This window comes from Pipistrellus kuhlii, unplaced genomic scaffold, assembly GCF_014108245.1.
Source record: "Pipistrellus kuhlii isolate mPipKuh1 unplaced genomic scaffold, mPipKuh1.p scaffold_m20_p_15, whole genome shotgun sequence".
Lineage (NCBI taxonomy): Eukaryota > Metazoa > Chordata > Mammalia > Chiroptera > Vespertilionidae > Pipistrellus > Pipistrellus kuhlii.
Genome location: NW_023425460.1, coordinates 24,287,805 through 24,312,876, shown reverse-complemented (window position 1 = coordinate 24,312,876; position 25,072 = coordinate 24,287,805). Strand labels below are relative to the sequence as shown.

At 36.8% G+C, this 25,072-nt stretch overlaps 1 protein-coding gene across 2 annotated transcripts in view; it reads left to right on the top strand.

Annotated features, from left to right (window-relative positions):
• Window positions 1–25,072, top strand: part of RNLS (renalase, FAD dependent amine oxidase) — a 211,966-nt gene that overhangs the window by 137,954 nt on the left and 48,940 nt on the right. The window contains exon 5 of one of the 2 annotated variants that reach the window (XM_036438483.1): window positions 23,924–24,097. The exons of the other annotated variant lie outside the window; for it this stretch is intronic. Within the exon in view, the coding sequence (XP_036294376.1) occupies window positions 23,924–24,097 (174 nt within the window). The remainder of the gene's footprint in view (window positions 1–23,923; window positions 24,098–25,072) is intronic. 2 annotated transcript variants of the gene reach the window in all.

Sequence of the window (25,072 nt, the reverse complement as noted above, 5' to 3'; positions counted from 1 at the left end):
TTTTCCGAAAAAAGCCTGCTTATTTGGAGACATCATCACCAACCAATCAGAGCTCACCATGCCTTCTGGCTGCTGAGCCAATCAGATGCAACCTCCAGGTCTCTTTTCAGTGTTGCTAGGGCTTCAGGTCTACTTCTAACAGCTGACTTGCTTGCTTTCTGATAGTTCTAATTTTCTCTCCCTCCCTCTCTCCCCCCATACCCTCCTTTCTCTTCCTCTCGCTGCTGCCCTACTCCCCATCTCCCTCCCCCCCCCACCCCCACCCCTATCCTTTCAGCATTTGGAGCAATTCCAAATACTTAAGCCTCCCAGAAGTTTGGGTTAGGGATAAGCAAGGTTTGACTATGTATTTTTTCCCTTGAGAAATAGAGAGCAGCTATTCCGTGTTCAATATTGTAGCAAGTATTTTAGCAGCTTCATGTCCCCTGGCTACATAAAATTTAATTTTGATTATGGGAGCGTTTTGGTGTGCAGATCAACACTACCTCAGATAGCCAGACTCGATTCCAATAATTACAGGCTGTTGTTCCTCGTGATTAAGCCCAGACCGTACACTGGCATTGCATTTTGGAATGATACATCAAATCAGCTGAACCTCATCTGGCTTCACAAAAAATATATATATATATATATTTTAAATTTAAAGTTCTTCCAGTTTTCAGCTGATAACAGAAGATGATGAATACATTGTGGTCTGTAGGCTCCTGTCTCTTCAATTTTCAGTGTTGGAATTAGAGAAAACCACGCTGGATAGCAGTGATCTGGGAACTAATACCTAATGGAGAAGTTGGGTGTCCTCACACTCACTTCCGGCTTATTTTGGGAAGCCAATTAACTCGGGAATAATAGCTAGAGACCCTCTCTTTTCAGAGGACACGCTGGTCCATCTTTAAATGCTATGTAGCAGGAATGTTAAGGAGATTCCCTTAACACAAATTAGCTCTGCCTTCCAAAACCCTAAAGACGTTTGATAAGGAAAAATAACAAGTGATGTCTTTCTCATAACCTTTGCTACCTACTTAAACACTGAAACAGCACAAGAATTTGCAGCTTAAAAATGACCAGAGAAGTGGCAGAAAGCCAGGATTCTGTCAGAGCGGGCTTAGAAAAGCTTAATGATTAACAAATGGGTCACTGCCTTCAGGCTCTGACCTTTAGAACTCACCAATTTTAGCCTTTTGGTTACGTTCCTTCAAATCATTATGTGTCAAATAAAAAAATTTTAAAAAGAATACTTCCCAATGGCACAGTACCACCCATCCAAACAGTGAGTCTTAGCTGCCCATGTATTTGGTAAGTACCCTTTCGGATAGCGTGCAGTTGGTCTTAAGCACAGTATTAACAACTATCTAATCATATTTTTTGTTAAGAGTTTAGGGAAGGCCCTAAGCACTATTGCATATCCTGCAGGTGAAATGTACAAAATTCGGTTAACATGGTAACGGCTCTAAAAATACCTAGGCTACAGTTTAACCACAGAGTTTCCTCCTTAACGTAAAAGAGCCACCATTTGAGCTGTTTGAAAGTGCAACAAAAGCAATCTCTGTCGGACTTTGTGCAAGTAGCTATTAAATCAGGCCTAGCAGTGACAATCGGCGCATCAAAGTAATAATTAAAGTTTTGCAGGCCAGGATAGCAAAGCACTAACCGGCTAAGGAAATTTAAATTGATGAGCCTTCCCCCCCCTCCCCCCCCCTTTAACCTGTTCTTGGGAGTGGCAGGGGCTCAGAGACAGTCACCGCACTGTAACCGCAGGGCCCCACCCAAAGGAAAACCTAGGGCGGAGGGACCCAAGGGGACAATGGGCCGGCTGTCATGGTTTTCCCAGCAGCCTCTGCACCAGGCTCCCACAGAGGGTGCCCAGGGGGCAGAATCCCTCACCTGGGGTTTCCTGTCAGTGCCCTTTGCTTGGCCTACATAGAGAGGGTGGAGTCAACCTTTTCTTGAAGCCTTTGCAGTTAAGTTAGAAACCCATAAGCTCTGATTCTTGGTGGCTCTCCAGGCTAATAGATTGCTTACTAAATTAGGCCATGCCTGAACTGTCAGATTTTGTAAAAAAAAAAAAAAAAAAAAAAAAAAAACAAGCAAAAAACCTAATGCACAGTTACAACAGAATTTCAGATAAACAATCAATTATTTAGCATAAGTATGCCCCATGCAATATTTGGGATATGCTTAAGCTAAAATAATTTTTTCATTCTTTATCTGCATATTTAACTAGATGTCTTTTATTTTATCCAGCACACTGATTAAAAATGCATTATTATACAAAATTAAAACCAAGAAATATCACAATTAGTAAATTTGAACCCTTTTGAAGACTTCCCTTTTTAGGAACTAATCTAGGCAGTTTGGATTGAGAAACACAGTTTTCGTGAAGATTTTTAGCAGTTTAGGAATAGTTTTTCTTGTTGTTGTTTTTCAGTAGAGCCCTCAATGTGTTAAGAGTTTTCTTTTGTACAAATTTTTTTTAAATTTATCCTTCAATACTTTCTTCCACCTCTACACCCACCCACCTTCTCCAACTCCACTTTCAACACTCCCCACCCCCCACCCTCACACAGTTCTTTCTCTTTTCTGTTTTGCTCAGGCCCTTCACACTAAGCCCACCACCACCATCCCCCCCCCCCCCATCCCCCACTAGAGCTGTCTGCTTTGTTTCTAAGCTTTGGGTCAATTTAGAAAGGCTACATACAGGCAAGGGAAAATAATGAACTAGCATTGGCTGAGCTCATTCTTACACCAACCTTTAGGTACTTCTTCTTCTTCTTCTTCTTTTCTTTCTTTCTAATCCTCACATGTTCCCTATAAAGTAGTCTGTTTATAAACCCCATTTTATTATGAAGGAGGATGCCAAGGATCAGAGAGATTAAGCGATTTGACAAAGGTCACTCAGCTAACAAGTAGCAAAGCTGGAAGTAAACCAGGTGAATATCACCCCAACCGGCTTTGTCAGCCATTTTAGTACATCTACATTAGATTTAAATGTTGTTTCGTTTTTGCATGTTTGTAATATATTTGTTTATTTCTTTTAACAAACCTTAACCAAATGGCACAGATTCCATAATAACTAAAAAGCTCTATTCCCAACTAAATTGGGAACCATTCTCCATCAACTCCTTCTAAATAATAGCCTATTTTATTGATCCTTCTGTTATTGGACCTCCACCCCATTTCTGAATGCTCTCCACTGAAGCTATTCTATGTGCTTGCTGTATATGAATTAATTTAATGTTAAATCTATTAGATGGGTGGTACTATAGATGAGGAAGAAAACTGAGGCTTAGAGAAGTTAAGTAACTTCCTAACAGTCTCACAGCATAGGCTTTGCAGCTAGGAAGACCAGACTTAACACATGGGTCATTCAACTAAGAATGTACAAGTGATTATAGAAAAGGCTCTGAAATTTACTTTCTCCACACTATAAATTGAAAAGAGTAGTGCTTCTGCTACAGGGAATAGCTTTGCACATAGTAAGTACTCAACAAACATAAACTTAAAAAATGATTTTGAGAATTCTCTTTACTTGGCACCTGTGACAATAAGAGGCATAAGGGGAATGTTCTTGGGATTAGTGACATTTTTCTTAAAGGCCAGAGAGTAAATAGAATAGGTTTTGCCGGCCAGCAGGTAAAATCAAGGATATCATGTAGGCATTTACATAACAAGAAAGAAAATGAACTTCCTCCTATCTTTATTGACAAAATTGAAAATGTAATCCTGTATAATAAAGGCTAATATGCAAACCAAGTGAATGGCAGAACTACCAGTTGCTTTGACACACACTGACCACCAGGGGGCAGACGCTCAATGCAGGAGCTGCCCCCTGATAGTGCTGCTCAGCCAGAAGCCAAGCTCATAGTTGACAAGCACAGCAGTGGTTGTGAGAGCCTCTCCCATCTTCACAGCAATGCTTAAGTACCCCTTGGGGATGTCTGACTGCCAGCTTAGGCAGGAGCAGGCCTAGGCTGGCAGTTGGACATCCTCCAAGGAGTCCTGGACTGTGAGAGGGTGCAAGCCAGGCTGAGGGAACTCCCCTCTCCCCCGAGTGCACGAATGTCATGCACCAGGACTCTAGTAACAATAATAATAGAGTACAATTTCTATAATATAGGTCGACTGATGAGATGAATGAATTCTTTCAATGTGAAGGAGGGATAACATTTCACTTAAGTTGGGTTCAAAGTTAGTATTTCCTATCATCAGAATCAAATACACATGTCCATCTGTTAAGGCTGATTTTTAATGAGATTTTACATATTTCATCTTTGAAAATGTCTTTTCAGACAGAAAGGTACTGCCAAATCCTAATATCTGTCCTTGAGCATATGACTTTAATTGAGCACATTTATTGCTTTAAAAGGCACTTAAAGAATTCTGTTCAATTCTTCTCTGAATACTTGCCTTTTAGCACGTCATTAAATTACTTCCAATTGAAGGGTAGGTGGAAGCTCCTCAATTGCACAGTGAAATGGATTTTGAAATATGGAAATTTTGTTTGCGCTTGCCTCAAAGTCTAAAATAAACCCCAAAAGAATCACTCTGAAACTGTACTTTGAGCTCAGAAAATATGGCTGATGCACATTTGTTTGGAAATGAAGGCCTTGTTTCTTGTTTTAACTTTTGACAGCACAGGAAATGTATAAAGCAGCTTGATACTATGTGATGCAAACATTACCTGTCAATGAAATGACTTTACCACAGTGATAAGTTTTACACTTAAGTGCTGTTTTTCCTTTTAATTGAATATTTTATTCATGAGGAAATATTATCAATTTCACAACACACTCTTATTTCCAAAACCATTCAGTGTTGTTCAATTATTTTTTAAAAATATATTTTTATTGATTTTTTACAGAGAGAAAGAGAGAGGGATAGAGAGTCAGAAACATCAATGAGAGAGAAACATTGATCAGCTGCCTCTTGCACACCCCCCACTGGGGATGTTGCCCGCAACCAAGGTACATGCCCTTGACCGGAATTGAACCTGGGACCCTTCAGTCCGCAGGCCGACGCTCTATCCACTGAGCCAAACCGGTTTTGGCATGTTGTTCAATTATTGTAGTGGATGGTGGCACATGCCATTCACAAAAATTCAACCATAGCCTTCAAAAAAAAAATCAAAATAAAATTTACCACTGCTTAGCAATTGATTTGCTATGTGGTAGAGAAATTTGATATTTTGGATTCCATTATGCCAAATATTAACAAAACATGACAATTAAGTGAAGCTTACCATTAAAGCTGTTTCAATTGCACATGATAGATTTAAATATTGTCACAAAGCACCTGTTGGTGAATAATATAATGAATATCAATAGGCTTAAAATGCCTTATGTTTTCACAAGCTGGGTAAATTTGTACAACCAAGCCTTTTTCTGCTTAAAAACAAATACTTTTACCATCATTTGGAGCACATCTTACAAGATTCCTTTCAGTTTGTACTACATTAGTGTCCTCTCAATTTCTTCAAAAATATTCTCACTTATTATAGTATCAATATAATGCAGACTGCTTATAGAGAGGCTAATTCTTCAAATGCAGGATAAATTCCGGGGAAACCACTTAAAATCATTTGCTTTTTAAAATAAATTGATTAACGATGTATCTCCCAGCATTCTGAACCCTTAAAAAAACTGTTCTCACAAAACAAACAAAAAAACCCCACAATAGTCTTAAACAAGTTATTTTTTTATGAACAATTTCTTAAGTTGATGCAATCAAACAATTTAATTTACTCACCATTGGCAAAAAACTTGCCTTGCTTAGGAAACAAATGAGATGCTCAGAAACTTACTTTGGTTGCAGCCTCATTTTCACTTTTTACTTTTGTGGGGGGCGGGGGGGAAATCTGCTGTGATGAAATGTTTCATTAAAAAATTTTTTTATGACTGTTACTTTCCATAATGCCTATGTCTATTGTATTTTTTGAGCATAGCTACAGTGTCGTTCCACTATAAACGCAATGCTTTGCCCTATAAGTGGATAATAAAATCATCCACATGCCACTGTACATACTGTTTGAAATCCACTTATCTCTTTTTGTTTTGACATAATGAATATGCAGTGGTAATTAAAAAATAATAAGAGGTGTCACAGAACAAAATGATTTGAATGTGCTGAAACACAGTCAAATTATAACTGCATCAATGGGGTTTTAGTGCACCTAGCAGCACCACAAGGCAATGACAGCAACAGATGTGAGCTATGTCGTAACCACTCTACTCTGCTTTTGCAGTAGGAAAGCAACCATAGAAAATACATAAACAAGTGAGTATGGTTCCAATAAATCTTCATTTGTGAATACTGACATAGAATTTTCATGTGTCACCAAATATTATTCTTTTTTTAAATTTTGTTCAAGCATTTAAAAATTTTAAACCCATTCTTCAACTAGAGGACCATACAGAAATAAGCAGGGGTAAGGTTTAGGACATGGGATGTAGTTTGCCAACCTCTATTCTAGGTAACTAAATATTAAAATTGACATAAGAACTTCGATGAAAACTTTTCTAAAATAAGTGATAGGTGATTTGCAATTTAAAACAGGCTCTATCAAATGTATTTTCTTTGTTTTATCACAGAAATTACTGTAGAGTAAATATTAAGATCAAAGGCCTTGATGTTGCTTATTTGGATATGAGTCTTACTCTGCCATTTGTTACTTGTACAAGGTAGTTAATAGACTTAAATTTGCTTCTTCATCCGCATTATTGGGTTGGATAATTAGAATTCTTACTGAGGTCACACATAAGACAAAAGAGACCGGTATCATCACTACTGCTTAACATATTAGAGACCTGGCTACTCAGAATGTGGTCTGCATCATTTGGCAGCTTGTTAAAATTATAATCAGCACTTTAACAAGGTCTTTAGGCAATCTGCATGCACATTAAAGTTTGAGAAGCAGTGGCATAAGGAGATGCTATGCAATGCAATCTTGCACAGAAAAGAAATTGAGGTTACACAATTTACCCTGTTTCCCCGAAAATAAGACAGTGTCTTATATTAATTTTTGCTCCCAAAGATATGCTAGGTCTTATTTCCAGGGTTGTCTTATTTTTCCATGAAGAAGAATACGGTACACATTTATTGTTAAATGAAAATAAAGGAAATTTATTTCCTGTATACAGTACGTTAGTACGGTAGTTGTCAACACAAACCAGACGAACTGTGAATCCTACAGTATCAAGAATTTACTCATTTATTCAATGACAATCATGTCATCATCTTCTGGAACATCATCATAACAATCCAATTCCTGAATTTCCTGGTGAATTTCTTGTGACTCCATTTCTTTCAGAATCAGTGGACCAAATCTCTCATGGTTAGCAATAGCACTGTCTTTAAATGAGTACTTCTTGTCAAGGTAGCCTGCTTGCAGTGCATTTGCAATGCAACTGTCAGTGATTTTTTCCCATGAATTCTTCACCCACGTCACAACTTCTTGCAGTTTAGGTTTCACAAAGTTTCTGAGACAGAGGGGGGGGGAGGGCTTATTTTCGGGGGGATGCCTTATATTTCACTCAGAAGGAAACCTGTAAGTAGGTCTTATTTTCGGAGGATGTCTTATTTTCGGGGAAACATGGTAGAAAGAAAGAGGCAACCGAGCCATTATTTGTAGATGACATAATGGTCATCTATAATTCAAAGGCAATCAACTGAAAATCTGTTGTAACTAGTAAAGGAGCAAAAAGGAAAAAAAACCTGAATATAAGAAATACAAAATATATTTTGATACCTATACTAGTAGGTATAAGTACACATGCACACAATCCAATCATTTTATTATGGCAATGACCAATTAGAAAATGTGATATTAAAATAAACTATCCTCAAGAGTAACAAAAACAGTAAACTACTTAGGAATAAACCTAACAAGAATTCTACGTGGGTAGATGAAGAGAACTCTAAAACTTTACTGAAGGCCCTAAAAGATGACCTGGATAAATAGAGAAATATACCATATTCATGTACAAAAAGACTCAAAATAGTAATTGTGTCAGTTGGCCCCACATTGATCTATAAAGTAAAGCAGTTTTCTCAAGGCACTTGGCAAGTTGACTCTGAAATTCATATGAAAGATAAAATCTTTACAATTTAGCAAGAAAGTGGGGGTGGAGTGGGGTGGGGTGGGTAGGTCAGATTACTTGCTTTACCAGATAGTAAGACATACCAAAAAACTGTAGAAATCAAAACAAAATGGCATTTTTGTAGAAATAGTCAAATTGATCAGAAAGAGTCCAGAAATAGATATGGGTTTAAGAATTTAGTTGATTTTTAAAAAGCATTTCAACTCAAAGAACGGATTGATTAAATAAATGATATACAGACTACCAACTATTTACAATCAGTTTGCCTTCTCTCGTATCATATAGTATAATTAATTCAGAGAAAGACAAATATCGCATGATCTCACCTATATGTGGAATCTAGTGAACAAAACAAACTGATGAGCAAAATAGGTCCAGAGGCATGGAGAATGGAATAGAATAACAAATTTCGGTGGGGAGGGAGATAGAGGGGACAGGAAGAGATTAGCTAAAGAATGTATATGCATAGCCCACGGACACCGACAATTGTGTGGGCAAGGGGATTATGTGGTAGAATGTTTTAAAAGAAAGAGTTGCCGAAACCTGTTTGGCTCAGTGGATAGAGCATCGGTCTGCAGACTGAAAGGTCCCGGGTTTTATTCCGGTCAAGGGCATGTACCTTGGTTGTGGGCACATCCCCAGTAGGGGGTGTGCAGGAGGCAGCTGATGAATGTTTATAACTCTCTATCCCTCTCCTTTCCTCTCTGTAAAAAAATCAATAAAATATGTATTTTTTAAAAAGAGTTGATCCTAAACAAAGGTATAAAAGTACTAGAAGAAATATAGAATATTTTTATAATCTTCTTTTGGGAAAGACTTGCCTTAAAAAAAAAAAAAAAAAAAAAAAAAAACAGAAAATTTCGAAACTAAAAATAAAAAGAATTAAAAGATTTGACTATGTAAAATTCCAACTTTTGTATCATCTAATAAGCAACTGGTGGTATTTACAATATATATAGCAAGTATAGGATTATATGCTGACTATATAAACAAGACAGAAAAAAACAAGATCAAATGGGCAAAGCTCATGAGTAGACAATACACAGAAGACATGCAAGTGGTCAGTAGGCATAGGAAAAGATGACTGACCTCCCTGGTTGCCGTTGCAGTTTTCTATGGCAGTGTGATAAATCATCCCAAAAGGTAGTGACAAAACAACCTTTATATTACATCAAGAACTCTGCAGATCAGAAATTTGGACCTGTTACCATGGGGACAACTTGTCTGTGCTCCCAATGTCTGGGATCTTAGCTGGAAAGACTCAAAATCTGGAGAGTGACTCAACGGCTGGAGTTGACATCTTCCCAAGGCATCTTCACTCTGTCTGAGGGTTGGTGCTGTTGTAAGCTGGGGCTGTCAGCCAGAAACCTATATCGCCTCTTAAGTGGCCTGGGCTTCCTTAAAATACGGTGGCTGGATTCCAAGTCTGAGTGCTCCAAGAGAACCAGGCATAAATGATATCATCTTTTGTGACCTAGCTCAAAACTTGTATTCAGTGGTGTCGGTTCTGCCTTAGTCACAAACTCAGATTTAAGGGAAGAGGCTATAGATCCTACCTCTTGATAAAAAAGGACGTAAGAAAAGAATGTATGATGGATACGCATTGCAACCATTTAGGGGGACTCTATCTGCCATAATGGTTATCAAGAAAATGAAAATCAAATAACTCGAGATTTATCTCTCATCAGATTGATAATTCTTCCCAGTAAATCCATTCTTTTGGGGAAAAAGTAGGGATGGGAATAGAAAGGAAGATAAGTAAAACAAAAACATTGGACTAAATGTTAGCACTGTGTTTTTCCCTAGTTTTTTGTTTGTTTGTTTGTTTTTGTTTTAATCCTTGGTCTGAAAAGGATTTATTTTTGGTCAAATGTTATTTAAAAACTGGCCATTTATTAAATATGAAAAATTACTTCTTTTGCACACTCTACTTAAATACCAGTAGCAATACATTTTCACATTTAAGTAAACAAAAGCAATTTCTTTAATTTAACTAATTCTTTAACATTAGAGCATACATTCTACTGAACATAAAAACTGCATTTTCCCCTATAGTTTGTCTTCTACTGTGGTGTGTGTGTGTGTGTGTGTGTGTGTGTGAGAGAGAGAGAGAGGGAGAGAGAGAGAGAGAGAGAGAGAGAGAGACAGAGAACACACATTATTTTGTATTTCAGCTTTTAAAAGAATACTTTTGAATTATATTCAAGAAAGTAAGAAGCTCAAGTGTAGATAATTTTGTCTGATTTTTAATGAAACATGCAAATATTATTTTGTTCCAAAAGAATTTTTTAATAAAAAATTTAATAAGTTTAATAAATTATTTGTAATGAATGGGTTGATATTTCTGGTGATGTTGAAATGTTTACATTGGCTTTTATATGTTAAGTGTGTTACCATACAGGGTAGTATTTTTACCAAGATTTTAGGACAGAGAAAAAAATTTTTTTTTCAAAAAAGAAAATAAGTTCATGTTCTTTACCAAAGCCATATGGATTCTTTTAATATAAATGTGAATATATAATTTTATGATTATTTACTCTACCTGTGATATTTATATAATGGTAATTGCATAGTTAACTACACAGTATTAGCAGAAAATTTGCATATCTTTCACACAATTAGACTGCTGCATATATGGCTATGCAAATTTATAATCCCACCCTGATTTGGGTACTTGCCACCATAGAAATAAAAGCAGGGGACTCAGGGACAAGTAAAGAACAATGTAGACTGCATGCTTTTTCCAGCCAGGAGAGTTAGTTGATGCTGCTTCCCCCACAACATAATCTTTTTGACACTTGCAAGAGAATAATAGATCATTCTTTTGCAATTGCTAATAAAATACAAACACCAAGTTAGCAAATTAAAAAGTTAAATTTCTCAGAGTGACATTGACTCATCTATATTGCATATAAGAAATAAATATTTTATTTGCTTCATCATTCAATTCAATTTCTCAGTGAGCATTATTTGAAATAGAGGTGAATTAATTTTTTTTTATAGGCTGCCTATTCTGATTTTCTTCTTCGGCATCATGTCCCTGAATCTTCATGCAGGAGGACAAGCTAGCACGGTGAAATTGATACCGAGTGAGAAAGCAGAGCGTTAGTCAGTTTCCACTCCAGGCAGTGCTCAGTTTATAAACCCTTTATTGGTAATGTTTTTGATGTGTTTTGTTTTTGTTTTTTGAAATCAGGAATGTGTATTCCCACAGAACCAGTCTTCTAATCTGCTCTCAGTCTTGTCCACAAAAGCTTATTTATCATTGACATAATAGAAATACTATCTATTTGCTCAACTAAGAGAGAAAAAAAAAATGTAATTGTTCTATTTATATTGGACACTAGTTATTGAGGGAAAGCCGGATGAGGAGATAGTTGGAGTCTTTTGTGAGATTCTGAAGAGAACTTCAGGGAACTCTTACAAATTATGGTTCTTTATTATTTCTTATTTCACTACAAAATATATGGCTTTCCTTATCCCCGCATCACCAACTATAAAAGCCATTTTCAATTTATTTTGGGGGCAAAGAGTTTTTCTGTTCTATTGTTGGGATATGGACCCATATCTTGTTCATAAATAGAATAAAAGAGAAAGGAAAGAGAAGGCAATTGGTGAGCTAAGAAGAGATCTTCCTGAGACAACAGGATAACATGGGTCAGGAGGAAGGTGAGTGGGGTGGGGGTAATCTGGTTTGTGGTTTAGGAAAGGAGGTGGCAAGAGTAAGCCATCAGTTGTCCATCTGGCCAGGACAGCCAGTTTGCTGCCTAGCTGGAGGTGAGGGCAAAGTGGGCCGGGTGGAAGCTTACAAAAAAAGATCTACAATTGAATTCTCCTTTATGTCTGAATAATTCTCAGATGTGTCTGAAAAGATTTCATCAGGTAACCCAATAAAATGTCCTTTTAATCAGTGAGACCAGCTCCATTTTAAAGCAGGCAAGGGCGAGGAAAAAGTTTTGCTCTTTGGAATTTGCTCTTTAAATAATGTGATGACAAGATCCCATTTGTCATCCCATCATGGAGATCACACCCTAGCAGATGTACACATTTACCTGCAAGCTAAGAGTAAACAGGTGTGTGAGCTGGGTGTGTTATGGCAGGAAAGCACAGGAGGAATTTGTTTCTGACTCTACAAATGGTAGAATCATGGGTCTAGAATATGTCATAAGGAGGAAGAAAACTACCTATTATGTTCCAGGCTATAGAGGTGTTTTGGCTAATTTCATTAGAGTTAAGTTGTATACTAACTTTGATTAATAACAGATCCCTAGTGAAAAACAGATACCTGATAAAAAATGTTTTAATAAAGTTTTTGATAAAATATTATATGCTAAAGTTATAGATCAGAAGCAAATATCTTGAGGCTATAAAATTGGATATAAGATTTATGTCTTTCCAGAGATGAGCTAGGAAAAAAATTATTTTCATTCTTCCTTGCTCCCACTTAACAATTGTATCTTAATCTTCTCTTAACAACTGTACCTTAATATACCAGTTAAGGTTATCTTGTCCATCCCTTTCCCTGCAACAGCAATAATTACTACTATTATTTTTTATTTGCTCCTATTTTGTGCACATATTTCATATATTTTACATATAACAATATATGTAATGTTTGTAATATAAAGATGTTAATATATTAATATATGACATATTAACATATAATATTTAAAATATAAAATTTCTAAAACTTTTTAATAATACTTAGAATATAAAAACCCTTTAAACTAGGTCATATCGCTATTTAATGGATGAGGAAATTGGAGCTCAGTGAGTTAAAATATGTATTTTGCATTATGTTGATATGCACCTATTTATAAACATAAATATTTTTTACTGAGGCTCAGAAATGCAAGTGCTCAGTTAAGGAGAATCTGTCATCATGATGGGGTCCTGTGTGTATATTTTCCGGTCGCCTGGTAAATTCTGTAACAATCACATCTTGTAGATTAAACATTTGCAGTAATGTAAAGGTCAGAAGAAAAACATGGAGAGATGATTGAAACCTGGCAGTAAAAATTAGAATTCAATAGCATGAATAAATTAACAAAAATTTACAATATTTTGCTAATGTACCAACCAGCATATTAATAAAAGAAACTTTAAAAACATTGCAAATAAACGATAAGCTAATCTAAAGATCAAAAATAATTGTGCTTTTCATCATATTGAGATTTTTGCTAGCTCTGGGAGCATACTAATTTTAAAACAAGTAAAATGCTGTAGGCTCACACTAAATGAATCTGGTGCCATTATGGTTTTTTTCCCCCAATTCAGTTTATTTGCTTTGGCTTTAGTAGCATTGAGGGGAGTTGTTGTTATGGAAATAGAAAAGAAGCTAGTGGATTTGCAAAGTACAAGATGAAAATGTTTCTGAGTATTCGAGAGCTTACACCACCAAATTCTGACATTTTGCCTCAATCCTGCAGATTCCAGATCCTTGCAAACAGTGCTTTCTGATCTCTAAAACCATAAAAGTTTTTAATTAGAATATTCATTCATCGAGTCATTGCCTCAGTATCAAGTAACTTTAGCCATAAATATAAAAAAATATATATCGGTATAAAAATATGAGGTGACATGCAGTAAAGTTTTTATTATTATGAATTTTAAAATCACTAGATTACTCATGAATGGCATGGCCATAAAGTAATTAAATGGATAAGCAGGGAAGAGTGGCTGTAAAATAGGTAGGATATTCTGTGACTTTTTGAATAACAGCACACACCATGCTTTCTTTTTATATTCTTTCTCATCTGAAACTCAACACTTTTCCTACTAAAAGAATGGTGGCATAATAGTCTAAAAGTTTAGAGGACATGGAAATAAGGCTAGTATTTTCCAACCTTACTACTGTGGTTTCCAGACTTACTGTACATGTTCTGTGAAGAAAACAGGCCAGCGAACTATGTTTCTATTCTGATGTGCAAAAAGAGGCTTCCAGACGATAAAACTGATAGTAACCAGGGTAATAGTATTTTGTGCTTCAGCCCAACATCTAGCCTTGCCTCTGGTAAGTGTTTTGGTAAGGTATTTTACATAGTTGGCACAGCACTAGATGCACAGTGGACCTACAGCAAACAATGTTTGAGTTAAATAATCCCACATTCTTTCAGAAAACAGCTCCTACATTTAAAAAAAAAAAATGTTTATTTTTCTAATCCTGTGGTTAGTACGGGTTGCCATAGAAACAGTTGACTGTCACTTTAGTGTCGCAGGACCTCCATCCAGAGAAAGAGAAGAGTGGATAGTGAGTTTGTAAAGCAGCAGAGACTTAATGCGATTGGGAGAAAGTCAAAAGGCTTTCTGAAAAGCCAGCTACCGCCACATTGTATAGCTAAATGCTCTTTTCAAAGGCCACTGAGACAGAGTGACAAGAAGGCAGTAGAAGCAGAGACTGGGAAGAAAACATTGTCTTTCAGTCTCGGCAGATTGTTCTTTATGATCATAGAGAGATGGGGAGACAGTGGGGATTAAAAATCACTTCCAGATAGTAGGGGAGCGTGGGGGAAGAATGGATCCTGATTCATAAATGCTGATAGTAGCACCAACAGTTTGGGCCTTCAGTATGGCAGAATTGCTTGCTTAATCACAGAAACCTAAGCACGTGCTTTTAAAATAATGCCTGTTTATGCTTACTAGGAACAAAATAAGATAAAGGCATGATCAATGAAGTATTCTTCTATTTCAGAAACTGTAGGTGTCTTTAAGTTCTTTTCTTCCCCCCTTTAAACCACTTATTGCATTGATTGTTAAGGTCCCACGAAATTTGGGAAACATTAGGATAAACTTCTCTGACTAGTTATGCACTTAACTGCCCTAACATGCCCATCCTTTTAATGCAGCTAGATGGAATGTACCTGGTAAAGTTTGTATTCAGGTAATGATTTGAATTCTCCCCAAGCACATGAGTGTGAAACCAGCTTCATCCTAAATTTTTATCACACTGTTTTTATCAAGTGACCAAAAGATGATGCAGGGAAACTCATTTCTTTGGCACTTGTTGTTTTTAAACAATTCTGGGGTAGGATTAGGATTAAAAAAATGTAAAGCTGGTATACTAGAGAAATGATGACCCAAAATATGGGACTTCATTCTTTACAAAAGACAAATCTTTGGACATTCAGCATTCTAGGTTAGATAGCTAAAGAATCCCACAATTTATGTTAATTTTTCAAAAATGATTGCCTGAAATGTTTTTAGCATCTTTAATACTCCTTACTTTTCAAAGAGAAGGTGTTTTTTTTACCCTCTACTCTGAAAAGTGAAGACTATCCAGTGTACTTATTAGCCAGCGATGTCTTTGATTTAGTAATATCCTGATATGCTTGAATGTTAGGATGTTGTCTTAGGACTTTAAAAAAAAAAACTTTTTCTAACATATGGCATACACATAGACACTTCTAAAGGCTTGAATTCAACAATGATAGTGTTAGGGTTATGCAATACACTTGTGTCCAGCATTTTGCCACGCAGTTACTATTATCTCATTTAATTTCCTTAACAATCCTTTAAGCAGGCACTATTATTATTCTCATTTTACAAGAAAACAGATGCTTAGAGGGATGAAGCAACTTGACCAAGGTCACACAGATAAATGTCAGGACCAGAATTCAAACCCAAATTTTTCTGACTTCAGAGATGCTACTCGGGATGAAAGAAATATTTCCCCAGGGAAATTCCACATAGACATATAACTGCTGTAGTCTGTCACCAATAAACGCTAGATTTATTGCTTGCCAAAACTATTTTTGAAACTGTGCTCCCAGGCTTAATGACTTCTATACCTACAGAGTCCAAGTGAGCATTCAATTTATTCCAGGTGAAGGGAAACAAGACTGATTCTGTGATGCTTTCACACGAAAGAAATGACTCATGAATGGTACAAGTTCAAACTCTATACTGGCCTGCGAGGGGAACTATTTATAGGAAATGGGCCTCCCAGTACTATTTCTATGGCCACTTTGAGTAAAGATGAACCAGCTATTTTTACTAAAACACTATTGGCTTCATGTAATCCCCTGAACTGGATGGTCTAATGTGAAGAGTTGAATTGGTGCCTGAAATTTATAACGTTCTTAGAATTCAACATAAAAGACAAAAGCAGTAATAAGTAAATCAAGAGCAGCCAGTGTCCCTTGATGCAGAGCTTAAATGCTTATATATAATACCAGTTGATTTTCTAACTTAAAGTGTCCCTGAGTTAAAATTATTCACATATGGTGGCAAATCAGGAATTTAGCAATTCTCTAATTGGCTATAAACAACAAAACGTCTGGAAGGAGATGAAGGCTTTGAGCACCAGCTGTCAGTGTGAGCAGCATTCACCATTAACTACAATACCATGGATGCCATAGTTAGTGCTAAAGGTGTTTGTTTTACTATCAACACTGAAATATTTGTTTTCATGCAAAAAAAAAAAGGCAATAGGAGAGGAAGAAAAATACAACTGAAAGCAGAACTTTGTTTATGTATGAAAACACAGACATTCATGAATCACAAAATAAACTCACTCAGAATACTCCTTGACCCAAGGATTTGGTCTGAAGAGTTGATCTCTACCATCCCATAGAGTAGAATTTATCATGCATGCTTTGCCTCAGTGTGCATTACTAAAAGAAGCTAGAAGAAAATATAGTTAAATGCTGTTTTAGTCAAGGTCCCAACAAGAAATAGATGGTGTTAACTGGGAAAATTTAATGGCAGGGCATTTACAGAACGGTGGTTAGGGTTCAGGCAACCAGCAAAGGATATTGGGGCACGTTGGGACGGTAACAACAGGAAGCCATTACCTTGACTTAAATGGGTGAGAGAAGAAAACAAGATGCTCGATGTCCCGGGAGGGTTAGAACCATGGAATAAGAGCTACATAAAAAGAACTTTCGCCCTAACCGGTTTTGCTCAGTGGATAGAACATTGGCCTGTGGACTGAAGGGTCCCAGGTTCGATTTCGGTCAAGGGCATGTATCTTGGTTGTGGGCACATCCCCAGGAGGGGGTGTGCAGGAGGCAGCTGATCGATAATTCTCTCTCATCGATGTTTCTAACTCTCTATCCTTTTCCCTTTCTCTCTGTAAGAAATCAATAAAATATATATAAAGAAGAACTTGCACTGTAGAGCAACTCACACTGCCAGCACCTGGCAAAGCAGGAAGAAACAAGGAATCAATATTCCATCTATGTCTCTTGCCTATGCCTCTCATTGACCAACACCATCCAGAAGTCAGAGGTCCAGGAAAATCAGTTTGTAGTGAGGGCAGTAACTCTGGGCACAGAGCAGAACAGAGAGGGGCAGAGGATGGATCTGACGGAGCAAGAATAACCAGCACAGATCAAGTTTGGTCGATAAGTGTTTAAAAAGAAAAGGGGAAGGGGGGGGAGGGTAAGAGAGTGAGAAAGCCCATGAGTGTGTGTGAGCAGGTGCAAGAGCATGCACAAGATAGATATTAAAACCAAAATGAGGTGTTTTCCCTATTGAATTATCAAGAAAAAATGATAGCTTTCTGTATGCATATTTAACCTCACAGTCAAGAATACAGTGACATATATCTTTCATACATTGTTAATGGAAGTGTAAATTAGTGCAGCCTTTATGAAAATCAATTTAACAGTAATTCCACTTCCAATATTCTGTCTTAAGGAAATAATTATAAACATAGATAAAGATCTAGACACAAAAATATGCATACCGTTTTAACTATAACAGACAAAAAGGAAACAAATGTCCAACATTAATGGAATGGTTAAGTTGCACAGCATCCTCTCCATCAAATATTATGGAGGCATTAAAAATTGTTTACAGCCCGGCTGGCATGGCTCAGTGGTTGAGGATCAACCTATGAACCAGGAGGTCATGATTCAATTCTCAATCAGGGCACATGCCCAGGATGCAGGCTTGATCTTCAATGAGGGGTGTCAGGAGGCAGCCAATCAATGAATTCTCATCATTGATGTTTCTATCTCTCTATCCCTCTCTCTAAAAAGAAATAAAAACATTTTTAATTATGTTTATAAAAAAGGGCTTTTTTGGTCATATGCTAAGCAAAAATGCAGCTTGCAAAGTTATATGTATCATATGATCACAGCCATGTTTAAAGAAAAAAGTAAGAATGATGTTAAGGAAAAATTCAAATTGTTAATAGTTGTTTCTCTGGATAATTAGTATCTGGTGATTATTTTCTCTTTTGCCTCTTTATGCATTTGTGCACTTTCCAAATATAACTAGAGTGGATGAAAAGTAGTGTCCCATCTATTTCTTATTTGATCTCTTTCCCTCACACCATCTTTCCAAGCCAACAAGAATCCTGGCTACTTAATCTTCAAAATATATCCAAAACCCTATGCAAGGTAAATCAATAAAGCTTTCAGAAAAAATAAGAAAATAACTTTAAGGCCTGGAGTAGGCAAAAAATTCTTAAACAGGACATGTGTGCTAACTATAAATGAAAAAAATGAATTGTACTAAAGTTAATATTAAAACTCTACTCATCAAACCACATGATTAAGAGAGTGAAACTAAGGAGGAAAAAATGTCTCTATAAATATGTGATTCATATCCAGAATTTCTGAAGAACTCCTCAATAGCAATAAGAGGAGGCAGACAACCCAAAAGAAAATGGGCAAAGATTTGAACAGGCAATTACAAAAGGATATCCAAATAAACAATGAAGGATTTCCACATATTAGTCATAATGGAACACAAATTAAAATCACAATGTGATATCACTACATCCCAAGTTAAAAGGCAAGTAGTAGCGAATGTGAACAAAGAAAGGGAGCAACTGAACTTTCATACATCCCAAGTGGCTACAATCACTTTAGAAAACCATTGGATAGTATCCACTAAAGGTGAATATAAGGGAACCCATGAAGCAGGAATTCCAGTACTGGGTATATAGACCCAAGAGAAACACATACAGATGTTCTTCGTTTTACATTTGTAATAGCCAAAAACTACAAACAATCCAAATGTCCATCAGCAGTAGAATGGATAAATACAGTGTAATATATATATATAGTTTATACAATACTCTTTCACATAAACTATAATTAACTACAATTACATGTAACAACAATTATAAATATCATAAGCATAGTGCTAAGTAAAAGAAGGCAGTCAAATGGGTACATACTGCATCATTTTGTTTATGTGATGTTCAAAACCAGCTAAACAAATCTGTGGTGTTAGAATTCTGGATTACTTATTATTCTTGGCAGGGTGTACTTGAAAAGGAGGGAGAAGGCAACTTCTGGGGTTCTAGTACTGAAATATATATATATATATATATATATATATATATATATATATATATATATATTTTTTTTTTTTTAACGTAGTGAGTGATTATACTGGTAGGTTCACTTAATGAAAATTCATGAAGGCATACTTTTCTGTATGTATGTTAAACCTCAATTAAAAATTACATCAGATATAGGTATATATGTGTCTCTGTGTATGACACCTATATATACACATGGATGCACACACATATGGAAAATATAATGTACACGTATTATATACACACATAATAAGCGAATATTCCATCCCAAATGTAACCACTCCTGACCTACTCTATTGCTTTCTCCAGTCCAAGACTACTGCAAAGCTGTGTGCCCTAACTCCTCTGTGGTATCCCTGCAGTCTTCCCCTGTAGCCAGAATTAATTGTTAAAATGGAAGCTGGGTTGTATCTGTCCTTGACTCAACACTGGTAGTAACTTCACATGTCAATCAGAATAAAAGCCTCTGAGGATACATATGTCCTGACAGCCTATAGAAATAAAATCCTCCAAAGATGCATATACCCTGACAGCCTCACTACCATACCCATCACTTTTATTCCTACACCTTGCTTTAATTTTCCTTGTAGCTCTTATTACCAACAGACATACCATTTAGTTTTATTTATTTACTGGGGGCCCAGTCCATGGGTTCATGCACCGGTGGGGTCCCTCAGCCTGGCCTGCGAGGATCGGGCCAAAACTGGCTTTCTGACATCTCCTGAGGGGTCCCAGATTGTGAGAGGGTGCATGCCAGCCTGAGGGACCCCTCGGAGCTGGAGAGGGGCCATAGGAGGGCTCCAGGGCATGTTTGGACCTTCTCACCTAGTCCCAATTGGCTGGACCCCAGCAGCAAGCTAACCTACCAATCAGAGCATCTGCCCCCTGCTGGTCAGTGCACATTATAGTGACTGAGCAAAAGAATGCTCAGACACTTGGCATATTAGGCTTTTATTATATAGGATAATTAGTCTCTCCACCACTGGTATATAAGCTACATGAGAGCAGGGACCTTATCTTTCTGTTTATATCTCTAACATCTAGAACAGTGCCAGGCATAAAGTAGACAATGAGTGAATGAATGAATGAATGAATGGGCAGAATGTGTATGTTTAGTCTTTTTTTATAGGTTAAGAAACTGAAAGAATGAGAAGGAGACGACAAATGAAATTACTTAATGTTTTCGGGAGCACAGCCTAGGTCTGTCTGTCTGTCTGTCTCTCTCTCTCTCTCTCTGTCTCTCTCTCTCCCCTCCCTCCCTCTCTCACTTCCCATTTCTCCCTCTGTCCTTCACCTCCCCCAAATCCACACATGCACACACACATGCACGTACAGGCATAGGTACAAGAATGATATAATAGAATAATTCTTTTTATTGATGAAAGTAAGAATGTAAACGACGACCCTGTTCAATATAATTTATAGCCACTTTACTCACAGTATAGTCATAAAGTGCATTCAATATTATATGTACGTATGTGTATAGGTACAGAGATTATATAATCATAGTAGTTCAGAATTAAATTAGGATAGCATCCAGGTAAAGATTCATTTTACTGAAATGGTCATTTTTATATGAGATTTAGTTTTTTGGATAAATAGCACATGATAGTACATAATATACAATGATAGTAAAAAAAAACTGTCAATTTCCTTTCATATATATATATATATATATATTAGACCTAGAAATGCTCCCTGTGGCATTTGCATAAGAAAAACTTTCAAACAAAATCAGAACATTTTTTAAAATCCTGCAACAATCAAAGACTTTTAAAGCCCTGGAGATGAATTTTTTGTAAGTAATTGAGTTGTTTCAGTCAGAAGTCTCACCTCCCCGTTCTCAGAATGACTAGAGCCCCCAGAACAGACTAGAGTGTTTAAGGTTAATTTCTGTTTCCATATAGATATCAATTATGTTTTTAAAGGATTACCCCGTGGGATCTGCCACTTGGCAGCTTATCTAAAAACTAGCTAAATGTGCAAATTGTGCATATGGGGGTGGGAAGGTCCAGTTTAGTTGTCAGCCTAGTTGATCCTTCACTATTGGTTTAAAGAAAAAAAGAAGAGTTTTAGGCCCTTTCAATTACTAAATAGCTGACTATACAGTTTTGTTGGTTTGTTTTTTAATTGAAAAAATGGGAAGCTTAGTAATAAGACCCCAATATGTGCTCAACTGCTAGTATTAGTCCTTTACCTCTTTCCTCTGGGAGAGCAGTTAAGCATAATCAAGCCTATAACTTTAAAAACAGATTAAATACAAAAATTAAGTCTGAGATACATGTAGTATAATGAGGCCAATGTCAGATCATTTGTTCATCAAATAGGTTAACATCTTTTAATAAACAGAACATGGTGGTTAAAGGAGTGATGGCTTCCTGTTATACTTCTAAGTGAGTACAAAATAATCACTAATGTCCGAAGAGAAAGCAATGCCAAAGTTCATTTTGAAATTCAAACTTACAGATCACAAAGGGGTAGTATGGATTCATGAGTACCGGTGCCTAACTTCAATTTGAGAATTGTGGCTTTATCTTGACCCCCACGAGTTGGGAGCTGGGTAACCTAGGGCAAGTTCCTGAAACACTGTGAATCTCAGCTACATAATGATGTAACATGAGAGTAAAAACATCTACTTTGCATGGTTCTTGTGAAGATTAAATGAGGTCTTAGTTCTAAACTGTTTTGTAGAATATGTTATGATCGTATATAAGATTATTATTGTTCTTAATACATTGAATACCCTGTTGTCTTCTCTTGACTTCCTAAAGTCATTACTCTAAGGTTTAGCTAAAGTTAGCTGTCATCTTTGAGGTCTGCCTATCCCTACTGTTTTAGATTAGGATATTTTAGGATGGTTTTCACTAAGTTAATGAAAACTTTTTATATGTTCCATTTATTTTTTTTAAATATATATACAAGTTTCATAGAGGAAAGGAGAGGGGAGAGAGAGAGCAAGAGAGAAAGAGAGAAAGAGAGAGAGAGAGAGAGAGAGAGAGAGAGAGAGAGAGAGAGAGAGAGAGATAAGCATCAATAGATGAGAGAGCATCATTGATTGCCTGCCTTCTGCATGCCCCCTACTGGGGATGGAGCCCATAACCCGGTCATGAGTCCTGACCGAGAATGGAACTGTGACCTCCTAGTTCATAGGTCAACGCTCAACCACAGAGCCACACTGGCTGGCTCCTATGTTCCATTTATTAATCAATCTGCCTAAATTTCACAACAAAATTATGGCCTTCCCTGAGATGCAAGTTATTAATGCTGTACATGTATGAGCAAGCAGTTCCCCAAGACTCTTTAGGGTAGGAAGATTGGAGATGGAGATTAAAAAGTGAAGGGCCGGAACCAGTTTGGCTCAGTGGATAGAGCATCGGCCTGCGGACTGAAAGGTCCCAGGTTTGATTCCAGTCAAGGGCATGTACCTTGGTTGCTGGCACATCCCTATTACGGGGTGTGCAAGAGGCAGCTGATCGATGTTTCTCTCTCATCAATGTTTCTAACTCTCTATCCCTCTCCTTTCCTCTCTGTAAAAAAATCAATAAAATATATTTTAAAAAATAAAAAAAAAGTGAAGGAGATTTCTTCCTTCTACACCCCAGGATGGACACTTTCACATTTTCCTATATAATTTCTTTTCTGAAATAGAAAAAGTGCCTATCTAATGAACACTTATTCTATGCCAAGCACTGTGACATGCATTATTCATGTAATCCTCACAATATGCTAATACATCCTGTACTGGTATTGCCACTTATAGACAAGAGCACTATAATTAGAATAATTAAGTAGCTTGACCAATGTCACATACCTAGTAAGAAGCAAAGTTAAGATTTGAACCTAAACCTGCCTAATACATTTCCCAGTCTTTTTCCATTTGTTATTTACCTCTTACATTTTAACTTTGCATGTCTATGCTTGCCTTTCTGTACCTTTATACTTTCATCATTGGTGTTCCTGTAATGAGCAGGGTAGAGGCCTATAACTAAGATGATGAAGGTGTGGTCCCTGTACGTAAGGGACTGTTATAATCCTGGCAGGAAGATGAGAAGCTAACAAATCTCTATATGACATGGAAAATTTTAAGAGTCCATAAGGGATAGGCATTGGTCTCCCCAACTGTCACAGGGGAATAATACTCTATACAGCAGTTGTTGGAATAGATTGAAATGCTTGTGTCAAGTGTTTGGCAAAGATTCTAACTTATAGTAAGTGCTCAGTATATGGAATATATATTGTTGCCAGATAGTCCCATGATAATAACTAGGATACAAAGCTAGAAAAGCAAATTGGCGTCAAATTTTTGAGAGCCTTGAATGCCAGTCTAAGAAGTTTGGACCTTCAGCTTGGTAAAAACCATAGTGCCAAGGTCAGTAATCATTCTGAAAAGAAATGAAAGCTGATGTTATTTCGCGTGACCTTTCAAAACTCATTGTGAGTGAGATGGGATTGGTGGAACCAGTTGGAGCTGGTTTAAAGGACTTTCGTATTTGATGTACTCACAGGAAAGATGATATTTGCAAGTTTGATGGCCTCTACTTTTTTTCCACAGTGATTAGTGAACACCAACGGCAGGAACTGGAGTCTGTGAGCTACTCCTCTCGCTATGCTCTGGGCCTCTTTTATGAAGCTGGCACGAAGATTGATGTCCCTTGGGCCGGGCAGTACATCACCAGTAATCCCTGCATACGCTTCATCTCCATTGATAATAAGAAACGCAATATAGGTCAGTACCCCCATTATTTCCTTAAATACGGTAACAATGGTGGGTGTAGATCATGAAAAATGCTGTTTAATTGAGTGTTGCCATTCTGCACAGAGCAAGCATTTAACTCCAAGCCACAGGGGATAAAACTTAATGTCACATTTGGCCAATGATACGATACACGGCGAAACCAGCGAAGTTTTTGCAGAAAATCACTTCCATCATGGTTTGTGTTACCGAGTTCATAAAAATCATATCTGGAGGTTTAAGATTTCAAAATGGCTCACGTACCTTGGCTTTCATATGGATTTACCTATATGCAAATGTATTTCTCTCGTGATTTGTTTCTCGGTGGAGTTTGATTTTTGTTGGGTTTTGTTTTTAAAATTTGTTAAGTGCTATTCTTATTTTACTTCCAAGGCTAGGAAAAAAAAAAGTGAGTTTTGACAGTGTTATCAAAACCCTTCACTTTAATATAATTTTACTTATTTAATTTTCTTTTGGGAGACTATATAAAATTACTTTGTATATCATGTAACCAAATGATAGGTAAATGTTTCATAAGAGCTTTACCAGAGTGGGATAAAATCTGTACTCCACCCTTTTTATTGAAGATAGTTATACAAATTAGACTTGAATTGCAAGAATAAACATAACTGATTCATTTCAGGCATAAAGGTGAACGTATATTCTTATTTGTAGGATTGTGGTGATCCCTGTGATACAGCTTTTTTGTGGACTGAATTGCAATAATCTAAAATTACAGAATTCTTGAAGGGGATCATCATTTCAATCTGTTACAGTGTTTTATGATGCAGTGATGGTTTCATCAAGCCATTAGTTAGAAGTCTTGCTTGATAAAATCACCGTCTAACGTCTCGTGGCTTGCCAGAACTCTATAATGATAGAACTGGGCTGGAGCATAGTTTTTTATCAGAGCACATGATCTTAGAAAAATGTTTCTTTTATAACTTAAAACCCCCTCAGGGCTGGACT